This window comes from Coenobita brevimanus, chromosome 111 (genome assembly GCF_032717465.1).
Source record: "Coenobita brevimanus isolate Jiangsu-jjx chromosome 111, ASM3271746v2, whole genome shotgun sequence".
Taxonomy (NCBI): Eukaryota; Metazoa; Arthropoda; class Malacostraca; order Decapoda; family Coenobitidae; genus Coenobita; species Coenobita brevimanus.
Window position 1 is genome coordinate 11010295 of NC_137064.1, and position 19511 is coordinate 11029805.

The following is a 19511-nucleotide window of genomic DNA, read 5'->3' on the forward strand; positions in this document are numbered from 1 at the left end:
CTGTTTAATATTAATTCAAGCCTTTGGGGACAATTTTTTTATTTTTTAATGCGCTGGCTAACGTCACATGATTTTATTCGCCACTGGGAACCTCCCAAGGTCTTAAAGTTAGATTTACAGAATCGTTCCTTAGTGTCCATACTTATTAGTTGACTATGCTAAAAATTCAGTGAAATATTTTGTCAGTATTGATATTCACAGGCCTGCATGTCATGCCATCAAGCATTCCAGAAGACTCCTTCGTGTGACAACACTCATCACACTTTACTTTTATTTTTAGGTTCGGGTCAGCTGGAATTCGAAGAATTTGCACAGTTGGCTGCCAAGTTTCTCATTGAAGAGGACGAGGAGAGTCTGAAGACTGAACTGAAGGAAGCCTTCAGGATCTACGACAGAGGAGGTGAGTATGGTTAATTCATTTTCCTTTATTTCTTTTTATCTTCCCACCAGTTTTCTTCAGTCCATACTGAAGTCATGCATGTAATACAAAGCAATACTTCTCCCACTCCTCTCTATCATTTACTCATTATGAAACACTGTAGTTTCCGTGGTTTGGATATTATCACTAAGGAGGCCAAGCTCTGCCATGATCGGCAAGCACACATGCCAGTCATTGTATATTCTGTTGGTGTTTTGTCTCTGCAGAAATTATTATGCTTGTCGAGTCCATTTCTGCCTCATTCATGCTGGTCTCACTGGCTGTGGTCGCTTCCCACCACCAGCCTCATCACACCATCCATCGCCGATGCAAATAGATAAATATATAAATAAAGCGTAGATAATATATTTTCACTGCTCGTTCAGACGTAATCAAAGCACTGGGTCGCCAACTTATTTGATGTAATGGTAATTCCGCTGTTTAAAACGCTGTATTTACGTAAGTATAATTATTTCATTCTCATCAAAGAAAGAGGATAAATCCTGCAGCTACAGAGCAATTTGGAGTGGAGATCGGATTGCACCAATGATCGGTACTTTGTCCGTTTTTGTTTGTCATTGTCATGGATATCTGATGTGAAGGCATCAGAAATGGAGAGAGATGGGAAATGTTGTTAGCCGATGATCTCGTAGTAACTGGAGGATCGGAGGAGTTGACAGAAAAAGTGTTACAGTGACAGAAAAGTTTGCTGAATGGAGGCCTCAAGGTAAATGCCCCAAAGTTAGCAGTAATGGTTAGCAGCAAGGAGGGAAAAAACAAGGCAACTTGTTGTAAGTGGTGAGGAAATGAAACAGGCAGTAAAGTTTAACTGCCAGAGATCAATGGTAACAAAAAGGTGCTTGTGATAAGAGGCTGAACAGAGGTTGAAGGAAGGTTGGAAGAAGTGGCGGGAGAAATACTGAGTGGTGTAGAACAACAGAATGCAACAAAGGCTTCAAATAACATTTGTGAAACGGTGATAAGGCCATTGTCGATATATGGCTCGGAGACTTTGTCACTGAGGAAGAAAAAAAAAAAAAAAAGAGGCTTAAAAGAACTGAAATGGGAATGCTTGTGTAGATGTTGGGCTTTTCGCTCAGAGACTGGCATAGATATGAGGAAATGGGACGGAGAGCAGGTGTGGTGCATGAAGGAACTGTGGGACTGGTTTTCTCGTTTGCTCTAACATTTTCGCCGTATCACATTTAGCATAATTACTATACTTCGCTCCGACGAACACACAGCCAATCTATCCATATCTATCTATCTATCTACCCATCTATATATCTATCGATCTATATACTTACTGATATATTTGTATATACAGGTAAGATATTTTCTTGTAAGCAGACGAGGTCGAATGCAAATGCTGTTTGCATTATTTAGTTTCTGCTCAATGCTTTCGATGTGCTGGGCTGAGCTATGTTCATTTTCATTTAGACTCCTGAGTAGCTGTGCAAATTTGGTGACGTTTCTTTCCTTCATGGGAACATCTTCAGACCGATCTGATGGCGGGTGGAACCCGAGACCTCATTATATAGGGAATGCCGACACGTGCTACTACGTGACTGGTCGACCAAGAGTGCGCGGTGGAAGGTGTGTGGCTATCGTATTGGTGGAATGAGTTAGCCTACAGATCTTTGCTGTCTTTTGCATATTGGAAGGACTTCCACCGTGAGTTGATTGTAGGTTTCAGTTCGGGAATACAAAGTACTTCCAGAAACATGACTTTACGTTGGTCTATTTTAACTGTCTATTATTTCAGTACCTTTTTAGAGATGCTGACGGGTGAGGGAGGTGTTACGATTAGTTCTGAAACGGTTTTTATTTATCCGTTCTGTAGGTGACGTGAGACACCTTGAGAGTTTAGTCTTCGTTATTCCTAAGAAGGTATGAGGCCCACAGTCCCACTTGTGCAAGTATGTCGGTAGATGACGTGGTGTTCTTGCACTGGCATACTTTTTACGGCAGGGCTGTTCTTGAGTAATAGATGGGAGGTTTCGCAGGTCTTGTAGTAAGTGATTAGTGCAATACTTTTGTTGGGATCTCTGCATTTGAAATTTGTTTGGATGATATTTTTCATTATTCTCTCGTCAGTTTCATACTTTGTCGACATCTAATTTCGGTAGTACAAAGAGATATTTTCGTTTCTGAGAGAAGGAGCGCTGTACCTTGAGTACAATTTGCTAACTGCCTTTTTCAGTACGTCTTCCACGTCAGTATTCCGATATCCATTGCTGACGAGAACTTGAGTAAGACTTTCCACCTCTGAACACTACACCATGAAGAACGGTGGGTGAGGGCACGACGGACGTAGGCATTGATTGGTGGAGCGTAAAGTATCGCTCAGGGCATTCACTATCACCGTTGAGACTTACATCCATAGTCTTGAAAATGAGGAAAGGGGTTTCCCTTTCCGCACCCTGCTTGAGGTGGAAGCTCACACCTTCAACATAAATGATAATCTTGAAAGCTTGAGAGCGTACCCCGTCGTGTGGGTAGGCGCGGCAAGCAGTTGGTAAAACTGATTAGGCTAATTTTAAAATTTAAAATCTTACATATCTATCTATCTATCTATCTATCTATATATATATATATATATATATATATATATATATATATATATATATATATGAAAATTTCTAAGAATGACATACAATATAATCTCTTAAAGTTAGCAATTCTTACCTCATTTATTATTAAAGACTGGCATTTGTTCTTGAATACTCTGTATTAGAGTATGCATACAGGCTTCGGAGAACCTGTACCAAAGGAAAAATTCGATGTCAGACATAGTTTCAAAGGATGCGGTCGGTAATAACTCTACTAAAAAGCCTTGAAAGTCATACCGATTTAGACTATATTTCTGTCCCAAATGCTTGTTTTTGCCATTTTTTCCACCCAGAACCCCGAGATCCCACCAGTACCTCCAGACACTTTGGAGGGGGGGGGGTTAATTTGAAAACCAATCACGAGCACTTAAACTAAAGGTCAAATTCATTCAAATCGCACCAAAATAGACCAGAAAAATATATTCTCAAGCCAAAACAAAATAGTGAAAAATAATAAAAAAAATAGTAAAAGTTTACCGAATGCAATCATTAGACTTCGTAATTCAAACTAACTGGCTGTGCACAATTCGTCTGTTTAGGTAGTACTCGGCCATTCTTTACTGTAGGAATCAATTTCATGAACTAATCAAACTTAATTAAAAAATATCATGCAACATATCTGATAAACAGCTTAGTAGAAATATTGAATAATAAAATCAAATTGAATAGAGTATCTCATCTTTGTTTACAGCTCATCGTACATTAACCATCTCGAGAAGCGGTGAAATCTTATAAAACGATAAAAATAATAAACGCTTATTCTTTTCCTTTAACCCGCCCCGTCCCGTCGACATATGGGTACGTTGCAACGATTTGCATTTGCCAGTCCCGGCAACGTACCAGTACGTCGTGCAATTGCATGGTCCCTAATTTGCACAATTTTCAATTTTCGCGTGTGATTTTTCGTATGTATAAACGGGACGCCTTCCTCTATTCCTCTACAAGATGCCAAGCAGGGACAATGCCTTACACCGCATAACCTCCCCCCTCCCCCCCTCACGCCATTGTCTCGGCAATTCACCTGTTACCAGTGACCTGGCTAGTAAAGATATTCAGGGCCAGAGTGATTCCCCAATCGATGACAATGTGGAGGACAATGTTTACATAGCATTAGAAGAAGAAACAGCCTGAAATAATGATCAGGTAATGTGGAAAAAAAAGGTCAGGTATGGTGATTAGTTAGTAAGTGAAACAATGCTTATAATGCCTTTATTACTGCTTGAAAACCAATATATTCTCATACTACATATACATTCGTACCGAGTAAATAAATAAATACCGTTTATGAGTGGATAAAATAGTTACCCTCCGATAGAACTCGTTTTCTTTGGTGCCAGCATGTTAGAAAACCCAGTCAGGTAAGGAGGAACTCCTACCTGGATTGGGTATTTTAAACCTCAGGTGAGCGATTTCTCTATGAATTTTCTATGTTTCTCATCAAAAGCGAAGGTTTTAGCCAAAAAAAAAAATTTTTGAAAATACCTCGGGACTGGGGGATGTCGGAGGTGCGGAAAACCTCGGGACGTGACGGGTTAAACGACGTTTTAATCATTAAATTAAAATATCCATCACACACACCATAGGGTCCTTAAAATTCTACATAGTTTTCTTTGGACAAGGCTGCTATAATATGGCGAAGGGGCATGCGATGGTGTGCTATGAGACTCCCTGCGGACTCCAGTACTACTCTGTGGTACTCCTCTCCCGTTCCCTGGGGAACGCTCTCCCTTTCATGTGATAAGATTACCAAAAGATACAGATTGGGCAAGGTGAACGCCTGCCCACAGTTTAAGATTACGGCCGTTAGTCCTTTACTGGATGACTACGTAGACTGCAGTTGTGACTCCAAGGCCACCTCCCCTTCCTGAATGTTCTAGTGACCGCCCGCGACTCTGGATTCACAACTGCAAAAAATCACAAACATCGGTGGGGTAACTCATTCTACCAGTGAGATAGCCCCCCCACCTTCCATTGCGCGCTCTTGGCCGACCAGTCACGTGGTAGCACGTGTCGTCATCCCCCCATATGACAGATATCGCTCCTATGCTCCACCCACCATTAGATAGGTCTGAAGATGTTCCGAGGAAGGAACGGAACATCACCAAATACACTAACATTTGGACAGCTACTCAAAAGACGAAATGAAAATGAACATAGCTTAGCCTCCAAGCATCGAAAGCATTGAGCAGAAAATAAATAATGCAGACACAGCAATTGCATTCAACCTCGTTTGCTTACAAGAAAATACACACAACACACACACACACACACACACACACACACACACACACACACACATATATATATATATATATATATATATATATATATATATATATATATATCCCATCATCCATGTAAATACATTTCCCTATTAACTGCATTATATCGCCCCCCATACTGCGGAGTCTTTCTAACAAGCAGAACTTTCTGACTATATCCCTTTCCCATTGGGATGGGCACACGACGTCTCTCCAACTATACTCTCTCACCGCTTTTCTGTATAATATTCTGATCTATCTACCTATTGCCAGACGCCTTAATCCCACAAGGGGTGGCCACAAACAAATCGCCTCCACGTCGTCCTGTCCACCATCAATTCACTGCCCTGCTCCCCCCTCACCCCCCCCTCTCTCATATACCTCTCCACTCCATCCCTCCATCTCATCCTTGGTCTCGCCCTCCCTCTCTCCCCCTACACTTCACTCACATGCACTCTCCTCATCAGTCTCTCAGTCTCCATCTTCTCCACATGGCCAAACCACCTCAGTGTGTTTCTCCTAACGCTTACTATCACATCCACATCCACACCACAACTCTCATTCATTTCCTCATTTGTTAATCTGTCTCTCCATGTAACTCAACAGGCTCCTCTCAAATAACTTATTTCCACTGCTCTCACTCTTGACTTGTGTCCCTCCAACAGCGTCCAAGCTTCACCTCCATACGTTAGAGTTGGTATCACAATATTGTCATGTAGTAACTTTTTCACATCCATGCTCACTTCCCTATTTCTTATCACTGCTTTAAAAGAACCAGCAACCTTTCTTCCTTGTTGTACCCTTTCAAGCAATTTACCCTCCAAACTTCAATCCTTACTCATCACACTACCCAAGTATTTAAACGTACATTTTCCATTTCCTCATCATCCAACCTCACTGTACATTCACTGACTTCACTTCTCTCAAAGACCATAAATTTACTCTTCCCTACATTCACCTTTAGATTCCGTTTCTTACACACTCTCTCAAACTCATCCACCAAGCCTTGCAGCTCCCCTTCGTCTTCACTTAACAACACAGTATCATCTGCAAACAACAGTACAGGGAGTTTCCAAACACTGCCCTCTCTCACTAGGGTCACTCTAACATCCTCTGCCCTACCTTATACAGATTGAACAACCATGCAGACATGACACATCCCTGTTTCAATCCAACCTTCAAATAGAAAAAATCATTCAGTTCACTATCCACATGCACTGCAGCCTTGCACCGTCATACTACTCTTCACAGCATTCAACAACTTCCCATCTACTCCATACATTTTTAATACTTTCCATAATCCCTGTCTATCCACCCTGTCATATACTTTTTTCAGATCCATGAAAGCCGCATACAACTTCTTTCCCTTCTCTAGAAAATTTTCCCCTAAAGATCTAAGAATGAATATCTGATCTCCACAACCTCTTCCCTTCCTAAAGCCTCCCTGTTCTTCTCCAACAAATTTCTCTGTTATTTCCCTAACTCTGTCAATAAGTATCCTACCATATACTTTTCCTATTACACTAAGAAGACAAGTGCCCCTATGATTACCACAAACCCTTTCCCTTTGTCTAGGGGAATAATTATACCCGATTTCCAATCCTAAGACACTCTATATTCCTCCCAGGTCAATCTGCACATCTTCCACATCCATTCTACTACTATCTCTCCCCCATGCTTCAGCATTTCACAACACATTCCATCAATTCCTGGGGCTTTCCCCAATTTAACTTTCTTCATTGCTTCCACAACTTCTATCCTACTGATTTCTTCCTGTCTTCTCACCTCATTTCTTCTCCCAGCCATTCCCCAGCCTCTTATACTCACGTCACTTTCATCCTTTATGTTCAACAATTCCTTAAAGTGTTCTTTCCATCTTCTCACTTTTTCTCCCTTCTCCACTAGTATTCTACCATTTTTGTCTTTCACTCCCCTGCTAACTTCACTTCCGCCCTGTCATACTCTCTTCACCTCTTTCCAGAACATTTTCTTATAGTCCCTTAACTTTACACTCAGATTCCTTCCATATTCCTCATTCACTCTCTTCTTACTCTCTCTCTCTCTCTCACTAATCTTTTTATCTCTCTCTTTCTTTCTACATATAACTCTCTCTTCCGCCTCTCAACTTCTTCCACCTCCCTATTTCTCATCCATTCATTGTCTGCTTTCTTCTTTTGTGCCACAGCCTGTCTCACCTCTTCATTCCACCACGCTGTTCCTTGCACCCCCCTCCGTCTTCTCTTCATCCCACACACCACATTACTTGCTGCACATATTTCTTCTGTGAATATCCTGCACACACCGTCCACGTCCCCCATCTGCTCCAATTCATATTTGCCCAATCGTTCCTCCACTTCTCTCTTACATTCTGCCTTTTTCTCATCCTCTTGTAACCTTTCCACTCTCCTTGCAAATACTCCTTCTTCCCGTCCTTCTCTTCTTCTGTTACTCCATCTTATTTGTATCTTGATTCTGGCCACCACCAAGTTGTGGTCAGAAAGTCCACTCCCCCAACCTCTATATGCTCTTGCATCCATTACACATCTTCGCATCCTTTCATCCACACACACATAATCAATCATTGCCTTCCTTTCATTCAGTTCACCACTCACCCTTCTCATCACTTGCCATGTATACCTGTGGATCATTTTGTGCCTGAAGAGGGTATTGGCTATCACCAACCCCCTCCCAGCACAAATGTCCACTAACGGACTGCCATTCTCATCTATCTCAGCAGGCACACCTTACTCACCAACTGTTCCATCCACCTTCACATTCCCTACTTTACCATTCATATCACCGATCAAAAACACTCTTTCATTCCTTCCAAACTTTTCCATGAACATTTCCACATTTGTCCAGAACTCTTCTCTCACTCTGCTTGCATGATCTTGCGTTGACGAATACACTCACACAGTCGCCCACATTTTTATTCCAACTTTCAATCTTACCCACACAATCTTTGACCCAACTGATCCATACTTTCTTATGTTCTTCTTCCATCTTTTACTCACAACTATACACACTCTTTCTTTTGCCCTCTCATTCTCACGTACTCCTGCACATATACCCCATTCATACTCCCATTCTCTCACGCTCTCTCCTCTCCAGTTAGTTTCATTTACTCCACATACATGAACTTCTGCACCCTGAAGCACCTGGACAATCTCTCTCTCTTTCACCTCATCATTCGCACCTCTTACATTCCACGTTCCAATTACCAAGTCCTTTGTCCGGTCCTTGGTCGTCATCTTTTGGTCAGTCCTTGTCCGAGGCTTCTTGTTTGTCTTTTTAGTTAGTTGTTTTCCAGGAAGGGGCACAAACCCTCCGCCAACCCTTTTAGTCACCTTGTACGACAAGCAGGGATACTGGGGGAGTATTCTTGAAAAAAAAAACTGCACATATATTTTCTGTGAATATCTTGCACACACCTTCCACATCCCCCATCTGCTCCAATTCATATTTACCCAATTGTTCCTCCACTTCTCTCTCATATTCTGCCTTTTTCTCATCGTCTTGTAACTTTTCCACTCTCCTTGCATCTACTTCTTCCTCCCGTCCTTCCCTTCTTCTACTGTATTTCTCCATTTTATTTGGACCTTGATTCTGACCACCACTAAGTGGTGGTCAGAGAGTACACACCCTAAACCTCTATATGCTCTTGCATCCATTAGCTTACACATCTTCGCATCCTTTCATCCACACACACATAATCAATCATTGCCTTCCTGTCATTCAGTTCACCACCCATCCTTCTCATCACTTGCCATGCATACCTGTGGATCATTTTGTGTCTGAAGAGGGTATTGGCTATCACCAACCCCCTCCCGGCACAAATGTCCACTAAAGCACTGCCATTCTTATCCATCTCAGCAGGCACACCCCACTCACCAACTACTCCATCCACCTTTACATCCTCTACTTTACCACTCACTCATTCCTTTCAAAGTTTTCCATGCACACTTTCACATTTGTCCAGAACTCTTCTCTCACTCTGTTTGCACGATCTTGTGTTGGCGCATACACGCACACAATCGCCCACATTTGTAGTCCAACTTTCAATCTTACCCACACAATCCTTGAGCCAACTGATGCTAGAGTTAACTGGTATTCTAGTCTTCATGCACAAATTTAGTAAACTGTAGAACTGTCTTTCTCAAACTACCTCTCCCATTGCCTCCAGTCTTAAAACGATTGGTTTGGTATCTTGAATTGATTTAATCTTGTTTTTAGTGCCTTTTTTATATAATAATTCTTTAGGAAGAATGGTTTAGCAGCTTCTCACTTTTTTTTTTTTTTTTAACTGGTATCAGTTTTTCCATCAAAAAACACAAATTTACTGTTCTCCGCATTTTGTATACTGATCGTTGCTCAATTTTCACAAATGGAGTACCTAATTTCCACATAATCAAGCGTCTCATAATCATGCCTCGGAGTCCCCGGGGGGGGGGGGGACACAAATGGCCCCACAATCCGCCCCTCGCCCAGCGACGTCCCAGTGAGATGCCTGGAGACACCATCCGGCTCACCTTTTTCATTTCTGCAACATTCTCGGTCATTCCTCTAACTTTCTCTCTCGGTTGAGCACCACCTCTCCTCCTCTAAACCTCACCACCTCTTCTTAACTGAGATTCAGCCATCTGAGGCAACTGATGGCAGACCCTTCTCTGTATCCTCCTACTTTCTCTGTACTCATTTCAAAGCCAAAGGTGGCTGTTGTGTATATGTACACAACGACTTAACTTGCTTTCGTGTTCCTGAACATGATTCTTCTGAATTCTCGACTCTCTGGCTTTGGCTATCCTGTCTCTGACTAAATATGTCTGTGCTGTTTACTTATCCCTTAATTCTACTGACTATGAAAAATTCTTCGACTATCTTACTTCTACAATGATCCACATCCTATCCATTTCTCCTTTCTTTGAAATTTCCTTTCTAGGACATTTCAATGTTCACTGCTACCTTTGGCTGTCGTCTCCTTTCTCTGATCCACATAGTGAACAAGCTTACATCTTTGCTATCCTTAACGACCTAGAGCAGCATTAAAGCACCCCACCCATATCCCTGACTGCTATGCAGAGAGTTCCAACTTACTTGACCTCTTCCTTACAACTAATCCTTCTGTTTATGGTGTTAATCTTTCCTCTCTGTTGGCCTTCTCCGAATACAACCTTGTCCCCTGAACGTGTCTTGTTGCTCCAGTAAGGCCCGTGGACCCTCCCAGGAAGCAGCACCTTTGGCACTTTGGAGATGCTGATTGGGAGGTCCTCAAGCAGTACAGCTTTGATTTTCTGTGGAATGATTATTGCCTCCATGGCCAAGAGCCATTTGAATGTGTCTTGTGCATTACAGAGGTTATTCTCTTGGACATGGAAGCATACATTCCATTATCATATCCTTTGACTAATGCAAAGAAACCCTGGTTTAATCACGCTTGTTCTAATGCTGTCAATAACAAGGAGAAGGCCTACAAAAGGTACCAGAGCCAATCCACTCCTGAATCCCATCTTTTTTACGTTTTGGCCAGGAATCGTCCCAAGTCTGTTCTTTGCTCCGGTAAAAATAATTTCATCCGTACTATTTGCTTTGAACTCTCCAACTTGGATTCTTCCCGCTCCTTCTGGTACCATGTCAAAAACCTTTCCAACAACTTTACTTCATCATCCTCCCCTCCTTTTTTCCACACTGATGACTCTGTAGCTAGTACATCTACTGAAAAAACAGATCTCTTCATTCAGAGTTTCTCCTCCAATTTCACCTTAGACGATTCCAGTGTTGTTTTTCCATCACTTCCCCTCTCTGATTTCTTTAACTGAATGTATTTTCTGCCATCACTGGCCTCAATATTAACAAGGCATATGGGCCTGATGGGGTCACTACTGTTGCTCTCAAGAACTGTGTTTCTGTGCTTACACCTTGCCATGGTAAACTTTTTCACCTTTGTCTATCAACTTGTACTTTTCTCCTTGCTGGTTGTTTGCTCTCATTCAGCCTGTCCCAAAGAATGGTGACCATTCATAACCCTCTAACTATCGCCCAATTGCTTTAAAAATCATGTATTTCAAAATTTTTCGAGTCTGTTTTTAACAAAAGAATTTTAAAGCATCTTTCCTATCACAACTTTTTCAATCGTCAGTATGGGTTTTGTTAGGGACGTTCCACTGGCTATCTCTCACCCACCTTTCAGATTCCTTGTTATTCTCCTTTCGGGACTTTGGTGAAAGCTTTGCCATTGCACTTGGCATCTCAAAGGCTTTCGATCAAGTCTGGCATAAATCTTCAATTTCCAAACTATCCTCTTACGGTTTCTATCCTTCTATCTGTGCCTTCATCTCTCAGTTCATTTCTGGTCATTCTATAACAGCTTTTGTAGGCAGCCACGGTCCTCCTAGATCTATCAATAGTGGTGTTCGTCAGGGCTCTGTTCTATCACCAACTCTCTTCCTCTTATTCATTAATGACCTTCTAAGCTGTACATCTAACCCTATCCACTCATACACTGATGATTCCACCTTCACATTACTATTCACTTCCTGCAGTGTCCATCTCAGCAGTTGCTTCAACAAACAAGGGATGAGGCTATGGCACACGTAATGTCTGACTTGGCTCGTATCTCTGACTGGGGTAAAAATAATCTTGTTTGTAATGCATCAAAAAATCCATTCTTACACCTATCAACCCATCAAATTCCTCCACACGAGTACCCACTAATGTTTTAACCCGCCACGTGTCGGCTATTTTTAGCCCCATGGGTCACCCCAGTGCCGGCCATTTTTCGACCTTTTTTTTTTTGGCTAAAATGATAGATTTTGAAGTGGAAGCAACGAATTTTGCCATTAAAATGCTCACCGAGGCTCAGAAACAGGTTTTATTGAGTCCTGCACACTCATGTACAAGTATAGCCGCTCTCTTACACTCACCACATATGTCAGAAAAAGACGTTTTCTATGTAAGGTATACTCAGGTATTTATGTTGGGAAGGTAGAGCAATGTTCAGTACACTTACTTATTACTTCATCATCTATCATAATTTGCATGTCTTTCTCACTGTGAATGCATTATCTTACACTTACTTGAAGATAGGTACAACCTTACTTCATTACATACAGTCCTGGCACTTACAAGAAGGTATTTGCAACTTGACTTCACTATATAGTCCTTACACTTACGAAAAACTTACAACTTACACTTACATGAAAATATTTACAAAATGCCTTCACTATGTACAGCACTGGGTGAGGCACACAGGCAGAGTGAGGCAAAGCGAGCATGAGAGGGGGAGCGAGTGAGTGTATGGCCTTGACAGCCTGAGGGATGTTAGAGGAATAGATACCTTACATCCCTGCCAATTTTTACCAGCGAATCTTGAAAAATGCAGTCACAGTGAAATTTTTTATTTTAAACCATTTTAAAACGGCACTGGCACTGGCCGCGGAATTATGTCAGACCGTTTTAAAACGGCACTGGCACGTGGCGGGTTAATAATATCCAGCTCAATCTAACGTCATCTTTGAACATATTGGGGATTTCATTCTCACGGGATTTATCTTGGAAAGATTATGTTACATCTTTTGTAAAATCTGCTTCTAAGAGATTATGTGTGCCAAGCCGACTCCATGCCTTCTTTACTCCTGCACAGTTGTTGACTTTATTCACAGGTTTTCTTAACCTGTGTGTGGAGTACAACTCTCATGTGTAGGGAGGCTCCCCACATAGAAGTTTTCTCAACAAGATGGAGTTAAAGACTTCTTATCTCATTAACTCTCCTCCTCTCACTGGCTGTCTTTAATCTCTGTTTGTTTGCCACACTGTTACATCTTTATCTCTTTTCTATTGCTACTTCAATGGTCACTGCTCCTCTGAACTATCTGCTTGCATCCCTCCACCACTACGACAAGCATGTAGCACCCGTCTGCCAACAAACTCTCATTCCTTTTCTATCCAGCTCTCTAATGGAAGAGTTAGCCATTACTCTCAGTCCTTCATTTATGGAAGAGGTCAACTCTGGAACTGTCTCCCTCTGTCTGTATATCCTCCTTCTTATGATATCCAGTCTTTCAAACGAGGTGTGTCCAGGCATTTCGAAATAAACGGATCTTGAATTTGGCTCTCTGCTGTATAGTTTTTCTTTTTTCTTGGAAGGAATGGTTTGTGAGCTCCTGGTCTTTGGTTCCATCTTCCTTGCATAAAAAAAAAAAATACCTGGCACACAGCATTAAATACAAGTATTCTTGTTAGTTTCCACTCTTCTACTTCCAGTTTCACGCTGATTCCTCTCCTCAGTATCTTCTCCTCTACCTCCCTACACACAAAACAGCCAAGAGGACATTACAGTTTCCCTCATCTACAGATTGAGTTTCTCACTAAGTTATCCAGCTTACCACACTCTGCGCCCCATCATATACTTGTGTATCGGTCTTGACAGCCCATTTAACTTATTTTAAGCGCTTCTCATTGTGAAATTAAAAAGCCTATTCTAGCTTCACGAGGCCTGCATGCAGCCTGCCATTGATTTCTAAATAAACATCAACCATTTCCCTCCAATGATAATGTGTTGCACACATCTGTTATGCACGCTTTTCATAATGGAGAATAAATACAGAATAATGTAACTGCTAGTAATGAAATCGTAAAAAATTAACAAGCAACGTGGCCACACCATCACCAGAGAAGTAAATCAACATGCTAACAGGGAAGAGTATTCTCCTTCTTGCCTCCACCCCTCCAGCACACACACACACACACACACACACACACACACACACACACATGAACAGATAGGACAAGTATGCCATTTCCAGTGGAGTTCAATTTAGTAGGAATAGTTTGTTGTTGTCATAGTTGATTAAGCTGCACCCAGTTGAATCTAAATTGGTAGGTGTAACTGGTTGTTGACTTTACCCGGCCTTCATCCCTAGGCAATGGGTACATCACTGTGGATACGCTGAAGGAAATCTTGCGGGAGCTGGACAGCAGGCTGACTGAGGACGACCTGGACTGCATCATCGAGGAGGTCGACGAGGACGGATCCGGCACCATTGACTTCAATGGTGAGAACTGCATCGCTGTTTTAGATGCTTGAAATGATTACTTGAGCTGATAGGAACCCCGTGTATTAAATATTGATGACTGACTTACTGTGCCTGACTGAACTAAAACCAATGACAGAAATCAGTGTTAAAAACCGAATATCATTAGGAGATCATTTTCATGGGGGTGGAGATCAGTTAGTTATGAATGTAAATGGCAAAGCTTATATTACTTGTATAACCTCATCAAACCAGCACTGCAGATGATTTCCATGGAACTGCAGGTGTTTCATGCTTTTTCGACTGTCAGATTTGTGTATTTTTAAAGCTCCAACATGCTTGCATGCGTCGGCCTTGGTCATCTAATGGCTGCTTTCCATGCTGCTCGATCACTGGCAGCTTCCCAGTTCAGTCCCTTATCTCTGAGGTCACACATCTCGCAACCCTACCCCTAACGTTAACACGTTTCACTTTCTCCACCCAATTATCATCCTTTATCTTCTCCACTTGTCCAAAACCATCTCAGTCTACCTCTCCTCATCACAACACCAATACACTCCAGTCACATCCAACCTCTCAACTCTTCCATTGTAAACTTAGCCTCCCCAGGTCTCGTACTCAGGGACACACCGCCATCCACCTAATCATTGTCATTTCTGTATGTCTGAGCTTGCAAATGCCTTCTTCCTTTACTGCCCAGGTCTCTGCCACACAGCATTACACTCATAACACATGCCACATACAAAGATCCCTTTGCATGAAGGGAGAGCCCTCTCAGTGTCAGGAGAGGCAACAGCTCCCTGTACTTCTTCCAACCACTCTTCACTCTAGCCACAGAGCTAGCTCCAGCCCCACCTCCAGCACATAACATGTCTTCCAAATAACAAATGTCTTCCACACACTCAAGAGACTAACCAGCAAGATCAGTCATTTCACGCCTGACAATCTCCACATGCCCTCGCCAACACACCATTCACATGAAATAAGCATTACCTCATAGTCTACCTCTAATACCACTACATCTCTTATTCACCCACTTATCACAAACACTGTACAAGATGGAATTACTTCCCTCACCCTTGTGGTAAATTGCACATGGCCACTCTCCCTCTTTCTTGACAATACCACAACCAGCCCTAGATACCATCACTGGTTTCATCTGCATTTACTTTTAAACACTTGTGCCCCATACTGTCTCTCCACTTCCTAAGTCTTTCCTCTGCCTCTCTTTCATTCTCTGCAATCATCACCAAATCAACAGCATACGACATCTCCCATGGGAGTCCATTTCTGAAGTCACGTGAGAGGGCTTCAAGTACCATGATAAATAACAAGGGGCTCAAGACTGACCCCTGATACACATCATCATTCATGGAAAACTCATCACTCACATTTCTATTCACCCTCACCTGGGTGTGAGCACCCACATACATAGCCATGACCACACTAACCAGCCACTCCTTGATCCCAAACTTTCTCATTGCCTGAGTCACCACCTCTCTAGGGATTCTGTCAAAGGCCTTCTTCATATCAACAAAAACAAAGTACAGATCCCTTTTCTTTCCTATTTATTTTTCCTGTAGCTGTTGAACAATGAATATGGCATCAGTGGTCCCCCTGCCTGGCATAAACCTAAACTTCATCTCATCAATATTTACTATTTCTCTAAACGTACCTTCTAGAACTCTCTCCATTACCTTCATTATCTGGTTCAAAAGCTTTATGCCTCTATAATTTCCTCTTTCCAGGGGATCACCCTTCCCCCCGTACACATTTACAGTTACACTCCTCAGCCAATCATCTGGCACAGCACACTCATATATAATCGAATTTATCAAGTCAGTGACTAACCCCACTCCTATATTTCCTGAGGCTTTCAACATTTCAGCAGTCAACCCACACACACCTGCTGCCTTGCCCACCTGAATCCTTCCCATCGCCTTGCTCACAGTAGCAGCGTCAATCAAAGGTCATGGGCCAAACACTGGATCTGCTGGCTCCAAATCTTCCCTATCCCAGTCAAACTCCTCATTCAACAACCGGTTGCAATGCTTTCTCTCCAGGCGTTTTTATATCCCCACTGTTCACCACTACCTTTCCTTCATCATTCTACACACGCTCACATATGATATCCCTGTTTTCCCTCTTCGTCTGCTTTGCCACCTCAAATATCATATTCTTCTTTTCCACATCATTTAGGTTATCAAGTAAAAGTCTCTGAGACTCAGACTTTGCCTTGTAAACCACTTTTCTAGCCCTATGCTTGGCAACCAAGTATTCCTTGTTGTTACCACCCTTTTTCCATTCCCGGAAAAGGCTTCTTTTCTCCTTAACTGCAGCTTCTACACCCTCATCCCACCACCAGGTTACTATATGTCTTTGCAGGCCTCTTGCCCATCCACACACACTGATCAGTAACTCTCAGGAGACTGTTCTTGAGAGCTCTGTACTCTTCATTAACACTTCGGTCAATGGCTCCCTGTTCGTGCAGCCTCCACTCTTCATCTTGCAATAGAAGGAATCTCTTACTGTTTAGTTTTTCAGCATATTTAACATCCCTCACTGACCTCCTGTCAGCCTTCCTGACCAGGAAATAGTCTATCTGGCTGCACCCCCAGACTCTTTTCCTAAATGTTTGTTACACACAGTCATATTCATTACCTCCCCAAACTCAAGTATCCTTTTCCCTTCCTCATTTCTTGTACCATTGCACTTCCCCCAGGTACTCCTACACATCCTTGAGCTACTTCACCTACATTACCATTTAAGTCCCCTCCCAGAACTACGATCTCATCACCCCCATCCCACTTACTACACATATTAAGTCATTCCAGAATCTCTCTTTCTCTACCTCATCCAAGCCTGCCTGTGGAGCATACGCTGATATATATGAAAACCTTATCCCACTGAATGAAGTTTTCACTTCTATTATCCTTTCATTTACTCTCAGTACGTTCGTGAAATGTTCCACCCATTTCTCCCTAACACACCCACATAACCAAATCCATCGTCCCTATCTTGCGAAAACAACTTGTAACGACTATCAGTCCCGGCAATCATTCTGCCTGATCCTCCCCTATACAGTATCTGACTTCTTGCACACATCCAACATCCACCCACCTCCTATTCAGTGCCCTCAACTACTTCCCCAGCTTTACCCCTCAAACTTCCCAGATTCCATGACACCACTCTGATCCCCTTGGGTGATTGTTTCCTCAGGCTTGCTTTGATTCCCTTTCTTTTTTGTCATAATAGGTAAAAATAGCGGGGAAAGGCAGACCATAGGCCCAACACACCAGCACAGTCTCAAGTCCAGGCATGGGACCTGGGTCTCCATTTCTTTATAACCCACAAAGAATTATAGGAATCAAGTATGGAGCATTTTTAAAGCTTATTGTGGTTACAACGTCTGATTTTCTAACTGTTTTGTTTCAGAGTTCATGAAGATGATGAACGGGTAGACTATCCCCTCAAGCCCGGCTCTACAGCGTCAAACTTCTCTCTCCTCCACAGCCTCTCTTCTTCGCCAGCGTCTACAATTCAGATATCATCTCGGAATCATCCCTCTCTTTTCCATTAATGTGACTGTGATGTTTTGTCATTTATCTGTTAGCTAGTACAGAGTGTTGTCCACACACCGAAGAATCTTGTTAAAATGGATAAAAACGATATTCCTTCACCGACTCGCCATCCATACTGACTTCCCACTATAATGTATTCCTGTTTATCGACGAATGCGTCATACTCCGTTATAGTTCTGAGGACACAATGCCAGGTCACGAGAGTGGAGCGGAATGGCATACTAGTACCTCGGTCACACTCTCATGTCCAGTCTCCCATATGCCAATGTATTATTTACACATGCTTTGTTTCCTTATACATGATTATGTCTGCATTCTGTCTTACGCTTATATAGTTAGCAGTACATGCACAATTGCTTTGAGCCATAATTATAGCTAAGAAAAAATACTAGCTTAAAAAGTTATTGTATCACTGAATGTCTTAAGGATCTTGGCAGCTTTGTAACTTGCCGAGTTTTTTACACCTAATTTATCACTGCTGTATGTTTTCACTGAGTGACGTGTATATATGTTGGATATAGTGTCATATCTCGGTGTAGCAACCTGCACAGAGGCGCTCCCGGCACCAAGTTCCAGAATGAATGAACTTGTACCTACGCAGGTGTTTTGTGAGCCTCCGTCAAGAGTCGTCGTGATATACGTTCATACTTCAACTATGGAATGAGTTTCAGCAGTTGTTGGTGCTGCTAAAAACGCCATTAGTGTGACGCGAGCTGAGTGAGGGAACGGGATGGGCGCTGGTTTTCCTATCCACTGCCTCACGCGCCCTGGTGTCTCAAAGTCTGTCTGTCTGTCCGACCTCAATGTGCCCACCACCGCCACCACACCTAGTGGCTTCACACTATGGAAATTTTGTATGAATTTATTAATTCCAGCGGTACAGTGTATGTAAAATTGCAGAAACGAGAGTATTCATTGGAAAATTATTGTCTTTCAGATACACATAATTCCTTGAAAGAACTTAATAAATGTTAATCTGTTTAAACATGTATTACTATACATATTATTTTTCCTAACCAGTGACATCCATTTAATGACATCAATATTAACTTAAAAAAAAAATCTATGGTTAATTCCAAATAACATAGTAAACCCTTTGGCCGGCTACGTTGGTAAGCGACATTATCAGGCTTCACCTAATTAATACTTTCTGGCAACACCTGACGGACGAAGATGTTCCACAGTCAGCGATATTGTAGCAGGGCAAACCATGTCACTGGTCTATGCATGCTCTCTCAGTCTTCATCTATCCATTTTCATCTCTTGAGAAATCTTCTGTTTTGATTTTTTTTTTTCTTCTTATTTCGTCCTTCCGTTCTATCTTCGGATTTCCACACATCACTATACAGTAGCCTACATGCTTTTCGCCAGTAGTCATATTTATTCTCCCTACAGGCTGTACAGTTTAAACACACACTCCTCCCTTATTTGATCAATACATCACAATTCCACGCCTTTTACTGATCTCGATACATTTTCATACCCCACATAATCTGCGCATCTTACTTATACACTCCAGCACTCCCATTTTCATTTATCTCATTCTAGGCTTTTCCTGCTCAGTCCGTACCAATATTTCATCCAAACATTAGTGCCAGAATTACACACCC

At 42.1% G+C, this 19511-nt stretch overlaps 1 protein-coding gene across 1 annotated transcript in view; it reads left to right on the forward strand.

Annotated features, from left to right (window-relative positions):
* The window catches only part of LOC145417790 (troponin C-like), a 23784-nt gene extending 6003 nt beyond the window's left edge, over positions 1-17781 (forward strand). Inside the window, exons 3-5 of the mRNA XM_080286400.1 lie at positions 281-400; positions 14210-14341; positions 17756-17781. Coding sequence (XP_080142526.1) covers positions 281-400; positions 14210-14341; positions 17756-17781 — 278 coding nt within the window. The remainder of the gene's footprint in view (positions 1-280; positions 401-14209; positions 14342-17755) is intronic.
* Positions 17782-19511: the final 1730 nt, after the last annotated feature.